This window comes from Cyprinus carpio, chromosome B23 (genome assembly GCF_018340385.1).
Source record: "Cyprinus carpio isolate SPL01 chromosome B23, ASM1834038v1, whole genome shotgun sequence".
Classification (NCBI taxonomy): domain Eukaryota; kingdom Metazoa; phylum Chordata; class Actinopteri; order Cypriniformes; family Cyprinidae; genus Cyprinus; species Cyprinus carpio.
In genome coordinates this window covers 3,668,047-3,679,586 of record NC_056619.1, presented here as the reverse complement: position 1 = coordinate 3,679,586, position 11,540 = coordinate 3,668,047, and the positions used below count along the sequence as shown (strand labels likewise).

General features: G+C 38.1%; 1 protein-coding gene across 2 annotated transcripts; it reads right to left on the bottom strand.

Annotated features, from left to right (window-relative positions):
- Nucleotides 1-3,398: 3,398 nt before the first annotated feature.
- LOC109054700 (E3 ubiquitin-protein ligase RNF114-like) lies at nucleotides 3,399-11,129 on the bottom strand. Of its 2 annotated transcripts, none has more exons than XM_042750612.1 (7): nucleotides 11,035-11,129; nucleotides 10,764-10,954; nucleotides 9,944-10,094; nucleotides 6,306-6,412; nucleotides 6,048-6,162; nucleotides 5,723-5,830; nucleotides 3,399-4,738 (listed from the first exon to the last, which is right to left on the bottom strand). In XM_042750612.1, the coding sequence occupies exons 2-7, from the start codon at nucleotides 10,874-10,876 to the stop codon at nucleotides 4,673-4,675; spliced, it is 660 nt and encodes a 219-aa protein (XP_042606546.1). In that variant the 5' UTR covers nucleotides 10,877-10,954; nucleotides 11,035-11,129; the 3' UTR covers nucleotides 3,399-4,672. The 2 variants fall into 2 exon arrangements, with proteins under 2 accessions (XP_042606546.1, XP_042606547.1); XM_042750613.1 differs by having other exon boundaries at nucleotides 10,764-10,928; nucleotides 11,035-11,122.
- Between the last annotated feature and the right edge of the window lie 411 nt (nucleotides 11,130-11,540).

Sequence of the window (11,540 nt, the reverse complement as noted above, 5' to 3'; positions counted from 1 at the left end):
AAAATGATATTGTGTTGGATGTACTTTGCATGTTTTGTGACACTATTCAAATTTCCAGTGAGCAGCACTAAAAGTGCCATTAGATTTTCCAAAACAGATGTGAATCTGCTAATGTTTAATAAAGTTTGTTGTTGCACATATCACAGCAGTTTGTAAATGAAATGGCTGGTAAGTGGCATCAAAAGGTTTTATTTTATGTAAAAGTTGTGCAGATAATATTAACAGAAGCCACTGTAGAAAAAAACATTTCCTGAAGCAAACATGCCATTTTAGCTTGCCTCTACAAGTCTTCTTGTTTTATGGGACTCATGCACTTCGCATTGCATGTGGAATGCTGTACCAGGTGAGCTACTGAGCAAGCTTACTATTTTAGAAAAGCCACACATATGGACTCTTTGAGGTTATAACATAGTATTGCTCAAGGAACTGCATGAAAATAAGTCTGTTAATAATAAACTTTAATCAAAACTTGTGTGAAAAGAAATGGTATAGATGTTGGTGTTTTACTGCCCCTAGTGGTACTTTTAACTGGAAACGGCAGTGAATAGTATGTATAGGTACAGTTTCAGAAATGTAGGTAGGTAGTTTTAGTAGCTGAAATCATAAAATGAACCAAAATAAGGGAAGTATGCATGTGTATGAATTGTTGTGAATGATGGCTGTTCAAATTCTCTAAAAAAAGAGTGCTCGTCATCACATTCACTTCCAACAGGTGATGATGATTCCTGAGACTACGTTGATAACTGAAGAAGGGAACATGAGAAAAGGAGGTATGCGTGTGAATTTGGGCATGACACATCTGAGGAAAACAAAGCCTTCGTCTCTCTCACGGCACAAGCCTCTAGGAGGAACATGCTACGCTAATTGCCACTTCTACACAGCCCTGAGACTTAACACCATTTCACATTCCCTCATCAAAGAAACCACATGCTCAACTTTATGAAAATTTCATTCAGTATGTTCACTTTCTTCTCCCCCCACCTCTGTCTTCCCTTAAAACAACTGCCACCAAAAAGGGGGGAGACAAAGAGACAGTGAGAGCGAGAGACAGTGTTTTGCAGGACCATTTCCTTCCTGCCTGGAAGCCCTACAGTAACTTGCTAGATCAAACTTAGAGAACTTCTTCAGCTGCCAGGAGCAAAAAAAAAAAAAAAAAAAAAACCCAGGAAAGAAGAAAGGAGAAATCTTAAAAAAAAAAAAAAAAAAAAAAAAACATCAAGCAGGTTAGAAAATTTACTGTGTAGAGGCAGGAGACCTGATGGAGATCTGAAAACTAATTACTGAAACAGTGTGTGGGAAGGAAAGACAACAAACGTTAAGTTGAAGCATCTTCTGTCCCTGTGGGCCGTGTAAATAAACTTGCTGCTCTCCACTGATTGCCGGGAAGAGTTTCATCATACATTCCCCTGTCACTCACAAAGAAGTCCAATTAACACTTTATCTACACAAACCCCAAATAAATGAGTTGAAAAAGCAATATTGAGGCATACTGAGAGCTTCCCTTAAAAATAAAAAAAGGTTCTACACAGCATCTTAGGTAATTATTAAGAAACATTTTTTCGCTATGTGGAGTTTTTGACTGTAGCTACACTCTGTAAAGACTGATATTGCCCACAACCCATTGCACTTTGGAGGAGTCTGACTTATTAACACTTATGAATTAAAAAAATAAATAATAATAATAATAAAAATACGGCTGGACTGCACAGGGGCCAGGGTGGGCCAAATAACAACCAATTTCATAACTGGTTATGTTCAATTCAGCTCTAGATTCGTGTCTTAAATTGCATACTGTCTGAGTAGGTATGCTCTATATACACAAATATGTGTATATACTGCATCCACCATGTTGTTACTCACATGATCTACCTGCATCAGTTGCATTGCCTCACTGCTATTTATAAATCCTCTCCTGTGGCTCATGGGATAGAAAAATATCTGTCAATTGCGCACTTCAGAAGTAGTATGTCATCTGAGTACTTTTCGCCATCTTTTTGGCGTACAGTTTAGTAAGCAAATATTACATTTCTGACAAAGTGCACATATCCGTGACATCGTCGAACTGAGCTCACAGTATTTTGGTGAGTATCTTCATAAGGACAGTCTTAACTCCTAATAAAACGTAAACACTCAAATCTGCTCTTGACTTTATAACTTCTTTAGCTTTACCCTCCTGCTTCACACAGAAAATGATCTACTTTTTCTTCTCAAGAAGAGTAGGTTTTATGATATAGAATAAAAATACGAACTGTGACGCAGCACAAAGCTTTCGGCCCTCTGGGGTCAAAAAGTAAAATTGCATGTGACTTACAGAAGAACATTGTTTTTTTAACTCTAAAATATAGTCTATCATTATTATATTTTTAGCAAAGTGTTCATTAATATAAAGACTGTACTCCGTTTCAAGTGATAACTCTATTTCAACAGCTGTTTATGAGCACTATTCATTGTAGCACACCTCTACAATCTTTTTACAACAGTCCACGCATTCACGGCACCAGTTTTATTGATTCATGAAATATGGAATAATGTCTATCCAGCTGAGATTTCAGTAAGGATTTTAGTGTTTGTTTGCTTTTGGGATATACTATATATTACGGAAGTCAATAGGGACGAGCAACTGTTTGGTTCTTTAAAATATCTTCTTTCATGTTCAACAATTTATACAGGTTTGTAACAAAATGAGGGTAAATGATGACAACTCATTCATTTTTGGGTGAGCTATCCTTTAAGCTGATAAGGATCTGAAAAGGGTGCATCTACGGCATCACATAAAACTTCCTATTTCCTATCAATACAGAATTTAGGAAACTCCTTTTATAAAGCATCATTAGGCTGAAAAAGCATATGTATTTCCAGAATGAAGATGAGCATATGTTTAAAAATGAGAAAAAGGGTTTCTGGGAAAGATCCTGTGAGTGTTGTAGCGTGTAGTGTTTGCTCCCCCTCCATTTAGTCATCCATCAGAGAGGTGGGTGTTGTTTCTGGCCCAACATGTCTAACGCACCGGTATAAATCACTCACAGTGATTTCAGGGTCCAGTGTTTAAATAATTAAAGAGCTTTAATTTATCAGGATTTAGCCCCTTCAGACATGAGAGCTGACAGTCGCTGGGGGACAGGAAATGAGCAACAGTAATGGAGTTAGAGATTCACACTGTAACCAAATTGAATGCACATGCATTGAACAAGTGGAGGGAAAGCAATATGTGGAGGCGGAAAGTAATAAAGTGTGTTTTTGAACATGCTTCCGGTAACACAATCAAGGATTGAGACAAGATAATGCTATAACTGTATAGCTACATTTAGCATACGCTTTTATGCAAATGAGAACAATAGAAGCAATCATAACCAACAAAAGAGCAAAATATAGCAGATAATCATGTAAATGTATAACCGTTTCATTTGAAACAGGCTTTTGAGAAAAGGTTTATTAACTATACACAACCAATTCACCCAAGGAACACACAGGCCTATGAAGCACTAATAATAATAACAGTGCATGAATGAAATGGGCACAGGATATGATTTCTCTTCACAGTGGTGAAGTCTGTGTCAGACAGCATGCAACACAAGTTTGACTTTATGGAACACAACATTACACTTTTGTTCAATAGATTGCAGGATTTCAAACTAATGCCAATTAAACGGTCTAACATTACCATATCATAAAACTGCCATGTACAGTTTGACTGCTGTATACGCTATTAACAAAAAAAATAAAAATAAAAGAAGAGTGCAAACACCTCTACTGAGTTACATAAACGCATTTGGAGCTTAAAGGAGTAGCTCAACCAAAATAAAATCATCTCCTCACCCTTGTGTTTTTCTGAACCTGAATGATTCTTTTGTCACGTGAAACACCAGAAGAAGATATTCTGAACTGTTATTATCTATATATTGAAAGTCAGTGTGGTCCAAAACAACAACGTGCATATATTTTTCTGTGTTCCACATGGTATAGAAATTCATACAGGTTTGGAACAACTTGATTGTACGTAAATAACGACAGGATTTTCATTTTTAGGTGAACTATCCCATTAAGGGCAGATACCTCTTGATAAGTCATGGACTTGCCAGTAGCTGCACTACACTTAGTGAGCACTGCTTAGGTCAGAGAGTACAGAGATGATAAACAATATGCTGGACTAATGATACAATACTGCCCCCTACTGGTTTGGACAAACTCATTTCAGCGCATAGCACAACACTAATCTCAATGAGAAACACACCTCTAGGCTTCTTAAAAGAACAAAATAATACAAAAACACACCGAGAGAAAAAGCTTATTCCTTTGCTTCCCCTAAATTGCCTCTGAATCAGATATCACTCTCAAGATCTAAATGACCTAATGATTCAATATCAATATTTTCTCCACTAGAAGCATCTGACAAGCAGCTGTTTCACAAACTATACTATATAAACACAAATCTGTCATATCATTTGAATTAATTATAGATGGGCAGAATATGTATTTTTACAGCTATGAATGTATATGGAAATATTTCATATATGAATATATGAAAACACCAAAATTAAACCAATAGGAACTTTGGCATGACCAACATTAGGCAGAACAATATATCAGACTAGCCCTGAATCCCAATGTAGTCTGTTCATCTTTTAAGCATAAGCATTGATTTTTGGTTCAGTTCAGCTGGGGGTCCCTCACATCAGTTTTCCAAGATAGAGCGCTGTAGAGCTTCCTGGATCATGGCTTGCTCATCTGTAGCATAATCCTAAAAAAATAAAAATAAAAAAAAAGTTTAAGTTTATTTATTTTGAATAACAAATGTTTCCGAATATTTACTGTTCCATTTCTTCTGCTTTAATAATTAGTCCATTCAGTTTGTTTTTAGTAAACATACATTTAATAATAATAATAAAAATACAAATAAAATGCTGGTTGCGCTATTTGTTTGCTTCTTTCTTTTTTCAGCTTTGAATAAGCTGAACCAATAGTCCATCCATCCATCAACAAACTTCTAGACTGTTAAACAGCTTTAATAAACTGATATTGGCTAAGATTATTTATACTGTTTATACCAAAGGGAATATATAAGTTATGTTTGTTTATTAATTATTGAATTGGAGAACAGAACCCATGTTAAATCACTGAAAAAAGCAAACAGCAAGACTGTTCCGTGTTATAGCTAGATATAAAAGGAATGTTAATAGGATTTTATACACCATAGACTGTATAAAAACATGGATGTAGTGTCCGTAGATTTCTGAAGAGCGTTTCTGAAGCTCAAAGTGGGCGGAGCCCACTATCATAAATACATCTTGGCAGCGTGTCACTACCGGATAATCGAAAATGGGCAAAGAGGCCGGAGCTGGTTGCTGAAGCCACGCCCACCTAGATCAACAGCAGTGGCAATCCACCTGTCACTCAAGAGGTCACGCCCTTAATTATGCTGAAATTTAAGGCTTAATATAAATTTAAAAAAAATTTGCCCCACTCACAGTTGTCATGAAGGGCAACATTAAGTATATAGACCAAAACCACTTTTTGTACAAGGCTGTAAACATGTTTTTTTACTGCTGTAAAGTTGGGCATTTTAACATGGGGAGTCCCTTGTCCCGTTTGGAGCCTGCCTCTAGCGGCAAGTCGATGAATTGCAGTTTTAGTCACTTCCTTGTTGGCTTCAGAGAGAACACGGTTAACACCATGACAATGTTTAGTTTCTATTAACACTGGAAATCCATTGTAATCTACTTACCACAAAAGTGTCATAGGAAAACGCATGTCTTATTCTGAGGTGCTGAAAGAAGTCAGCGCTCCTGTAATTAGGGTCACCCCAGGGCATTGAGGCACATATCGGACACACCTGCAGCAGTGGAGACAAGGGTCACAACTACTTCAGAAGGCTTGGAGACGTAGCTAACAGATATGTATTCCTTTTCATTGATATTCAAAATACATCGAGCTGTATGTAGATACGTGTACTTTAATAGAAATGGCTTAAAAAGGGTGACTTATACAAATCAAAACAATATACTTGGCCACTTCTAGGACTGTAAATGAGATCCATCCAAAGTCCTCACCACTGGACGCGGGTCGTGTGCATGCTTCGAGGTGCAGTGCTCCACCAGACCGTCCTGGTCAAAGTTCTGTTTGTTACAGTAGGGACAGGTGAACGTATACCGGTTCGGCACTGAACTAAAGGAACAGGAGGGACAAGAAACCAGTGTGTATAAGTCAAGATGGAAATCATAAAATAAATTGGGTGACTAATTTAACTTTTTTTCTTATTCAAAGTGGAATCAATGTAAATATTTAAATACTGAAAACAGTTATATTACCTGACAATTGAAGGCTGGTTCTTTGAAATGGCCTTCATTCCTTCCTTGATAAAGTCTTGATATTTAGAGCAAGCCCCTGTGTGGCTTCTCATGTCAGACAAAAGAACCTGTCAGAGAGTAGATAAAAAAAAAAAAATCTTATAAAACATATAGTTCCGGTGCTTGATTCTGATTGGTTGAGCCGCGTTCGAAGCTGTTGTAAATTACGCTACAAACATACACCTTTGTTTTCTTCTGTGAGTTGCTCGGCAACCACTTTGTTGGAACCACAACTGTTTCTGAGGAACTACATTGTTTGGTGGAAGAATACTGTTTTTATTAATATCATTACACTGTATTTACTCTGTTTTATCCTGTGAAACCTTACTACGTATATTAAACAGCCGTTTTATAAAAGCAGTAAGCCCCGTGAAGCTGTGGTTTACAGTGAATTTATAACAGCTAAGGGGCATTGTTAGGCATGACGCGTATGGAGGAATTATTTGGTCAGATTATAAACTAAAAGTCTAAAACTAAAAGTCTTAAACCAAAACTAAAAATCTAAATTTGAAACTTAAAGTCCAAGTCGAAAATTAATTTGGTATTTAGGATTGGGCATTTGATATTTAGGATAGGGCATTTTCTATTTAGGGTTGGGCATTTTCTATTTAGGGTTGGGCATTTGGTCATTTAGCCATTTAGGATTTAGGATTGGGCATTTGGGGATGTAGGATTGTGAATTTGGTATTTAGGATTGGGCATTTAATCATTTAGCCATTTAGGATTGAGTATTGGGCATTTGAAGATTGAGGATTGGGCATTTGAGGATTGAGGATTGAGGAGTGTATGCAAATTAGGAGGCGTGGCCCAAATACTGGAGGCTGGGTTTGAAATGGCTGGCGCGCAGAGGCACCTTATGGACAGCAGAGGGAGCTCCCAGTGCTAAGGAGCACACTGTAATGAAGCCAAACGGAGCGAGTGAGCGGCTTGAGCGAGGACTGTGTGATAACTTCAACTTAATGACAGCTTTGTAACATTTGTGGCCTCAAACTGAGCGTACAACTGATGCTTGCGCGCGCGGTAAATCACCTCTGCGAGATGAAAACAATATCGCACGTGAGGAAACGGGAGCCCGCGAGCTCATTTCAAACTCTCTCGCGCGCGCGTGACATGTTCTTTGTAGTGATGGGTCGTTCGCGAATGAGCCGACTCTGAGAGCCGGCTCTTGTTGGTGAACGACGAGAGCTGGCTCGCATATCTGAAGAGCCGACTCTATTTAAAAATATATATATATATAACCTATAGAAATTAAATCATTATGTAATAATGAAATAATGGATGCATTTTATTTTATTTAAAATAATTGACTAATTCAAAGAACAAAAAAAGGCATGAGGGAGGGGGCCGGGCCATCATACACACACACCACACACACAGTGTCAAAACTCGGAGAAGAAACCGCATCAGCCCCTCGAAAGTAAGGCAGCTTGCATTTCTGAATGCAAATCTATCATAAAATAAAAATATGATCAGCATTGTGTGTGTGTGTTCATGCTAGTTATACAAAACATAACTAGTGAGATAGTTCATGCTGGTTATATAACATGCCAAAAAAGATGGACCAGTTTAATCCTTTCAGTTATTTAGTTTTCTTTAATATGGGTTCTATTATGTTGTTCAGATTCAGATTGTATTTGTTTTGTAATGTTGTTGTTTCTATACATTAAAAAGTTGTAATTTAAATGCAAATGTTTAATAGTATTCTTTTTTTCATAACAAATCAATGCATTTGTAAAGAAATTGTGAGACATTGTGAGTTTGATTTCATTTACTAGAATTGTTTTCACACCTATTATAGTCAAAACATTATTGTTTTTTAAAGAGCCGTTTGTGAGCCAAAAGAGCCGTCTCTTTTCAGTGAGCTGAGTCAAACGAGCCGGCTCACGAAAAAGACCGAAATGCCCATTTGCGCGCAATACAAGCCCTCACGCGCGCATGATCATTCCCCAGCTGCTCGCACTCGATCTTCTCACCTGCTCTCTCGAACACTTTTATTTTTGTCACGACTCAAAGAACGTCACGCGCGCGCGAGAGTTTGAAATGAGCTCGCGGGCTCCCGTTTCCTCGCGTGCGATATTGTTTTCATCTCGCGGAGGTGATTTACCGCGCGCGCAAGCATCAGTTGTACGCTCGGTTTGAGGCCACAAATGTTACAAAGCTGTCATTAAGTTGAAGTTATCACACAGTCCTCGCTCAAGCCGCTCACTCGCTCCGTTTGGCTTCATTACAGTGTGCTCCTTAGCTCTGGGAGCTCCCTCTACTGTCCATAAGGTGCCTCTGCGCACCAGCCATTTCAAACCCAGCCTCCAGTATTTGGGCCACGCCTCCTAATTTGCATACACTCCTCAATCCTCAAATGCCCAATCCTCAATCTTCAAATGGCCAATCCTCAATCCTAAATGGCTAAATGATTAAATGCCCAATCCTAAATACCAAATTCACAATCCTAAATCCCCAAATGCCCAATCCTAAATCCTAAATGGCTAAATGACCAAATGCCCAACCCTAAATAGAAAATGCCCAATCCTAAATACAAAAATACCCTATCCTAAATACCAAATGCCCAATCCTAAATACCAAATTAATTTTCGACTTGGACTTTAAGTTTCAAATTTAGATTTTTAGTTTTGGTTTAAGACTTTTAGTTTTAGACTTTTAGTTTATAATCTGACCAAATAATTCCTCCATAGACGCGAAGCAATCTTGGGGCTTATTGCTTTATTCTAGGAACACCTTAGACTCGGACGGCGAGCTCAAGGACCACCCACAGTCTGTTCACGGACCGTCTGATGCATACTGCATACAAAACTGCAAAGCACTTTTGAAAACCGAAAGCTCCAAACAAAATGCCTGATAGTACACACTTTCTACAAGTCAGGGTGAACAGGTTTTGATCAGTCTGACAGGAAACACAAATTGTTTAAAAGGAACCAGGAGTGCTAACTAATCTCTTGAATTTCTTCAAACAAATCTATGTTTTGGAGCAAATTGCATGAGTGAATGATTCAACTGTTTTATGAAGACAGCCACTTGCTTCATATCTGAATAAATGACTTTAAACAAACCATTTAAATGAATGATTCAAAGACTCACCTACTGGTACTTTTAGTTTCATATTAAAAATGTGTATTTGTTTTTATTTGTCATTTCCTGTTTCAAAAATCTAAATTTTAGTTTTTAAATAAATCATGCAATTGTAGTGTAAATGCATTCATGACAACTACGAGCTGCATTAGAAAGAAAACACATCTAAATGCCACTTAAGAAGCAGTTTATGTGCAACTACTGCAGTGTAAAGATGGCTTTTGTTTCTTGGCGATTGAAACAATGTCTTATTTTTTTTAATTGAGGGTATTGATTAAATGTATTAATTTTATGTATTAATTTAATTATCTGCCAAGGTTTCTTCAGTATCTCCTGCACAACCGTCCAAGTTTGTTTTCTATTATCCGTTATTTATTTATTAGTACAATGCTTTTTACATGCATATAATGTGATTGATCCATTTATATATCGGTCTGACAGTCTCTTCCAGACTAAGTGGAAGAACAAGCGCCGTATTTCAATGTAGTTTAACTCCCATACATGCTCCCACGCACCTCATTTTTACAGCCTTTGCACTTTCCAATTGCTCTTTTCATCTCATCTTGTAAATTATCTGCTTTTTTCCACTTGTGCAGATCAGACCTGCAGACCGCACACACAGGTTTCTGAGGCCGCAAGCACTCCTTAAGACAGCTTTCACAGAATCTGACCAAAAGAAAAGGATATACTTTCACTGAAACAGTTTATATATAATGATATAATACAAATACTGTACTTAATATAAAACATTTTTAAAAATGATGTAAGGGCTGTTTTGTCCCTTGATCAAATATGCACATTTGGCTACACATACATGCACACACAAGTCAGATGTCCCCCCATTTAAACTAATAAACTTTTCCATATATAAATAAATAAATAAGTGTCACAATGCATCTTATCAAGGCAGGCTATCAATAACTTATCAAGGTATTTCTCTATGTGCCACTTTTACTAGTGTTATGTTCGAGCTTTACAAATCATATAAAAAGTAGGCTATTCATAGAAGGAGAGTGAGTATTGTAGTTTGCTCAAGCAAGGGCATAATTACAGTAAGTGAGCAGCACTACAACTCCCAGCATCCCACACAACACAAATTTAGTACACAAGAAGCAAGCAAAACTGAAAGTAACCAATTTCTCACAGTCTTCTGAGAAACTCTAATCACAACTGCATTCATTAATGATTATTCGACACGGTCATGTTAAGATTAAAGTACATGGCATGGAGTCTGCGCGTCGGTTTCACGTGATAACTTGATTAACATGAAACTAATCAACACGTCCAGCGGGAAGAAGTTACTGCTGCGAGGCACGAGACCGCGAGGATACTCACGTGTGTCCGCAGTCTGTGGTCATCGGAGAGATGAATATCTCCAGACACACGGGGCAGAGGTAGTCCTCATATTCTGCATCGATCACATCAGGCTCTGTTGTGAGCATAGCCATGTCTGCTCTGCTGCGCTTGTTCCGTGTTCTTGAACTCCGGCGAGATTCACTGCTGGGATGGGAGGAGCAACGACTCAGCTGATCGCATGAGGAAACACATCATTATCTGTCTGACGACAAAAATAGTAGTGGGTAAACAGATGACTGTGATGTAGTACCTAGTGTGTGCGTGTAGTCTTTTAATGAAGAGTTATGAGTGCGATGTGGAAGTGGTATCCGATTCACGAGCGAATGACGGATTTGAACCGGTTCTTTTCAATGATTTGGAAGGCGTGCACGTGAAAATGAATCACTCAACTGCGAGGTAGAATGGTAACCAGGGGGCAAGGAAGTCGACCGGAAGTTGAAGTCGGCCGCAATTGCCAAAATCTGTAGCATAAATTCACTTGCGTTTAGCATCCCAAAAAACTCCCATTCATTTTTGGGGACTTTGACAGCGAATAACTTTACATCTGAGGCGTTTAAGACTCCATTTGTCCATTATTTATTTTCAAGCTACACGACAATGTATAAAGGGCTCCATTACCTTCTATGTTACATTATGGCCCCGTAGAAACCGTTTTTTTAAAAAATAGGCTAACGATTGCGTCATAACCACTCGACTCTCTGTCGCACAGTAAAAATTACCGTACAGACAGGAGGAGAAAGCTCGCAGGCAATCGGG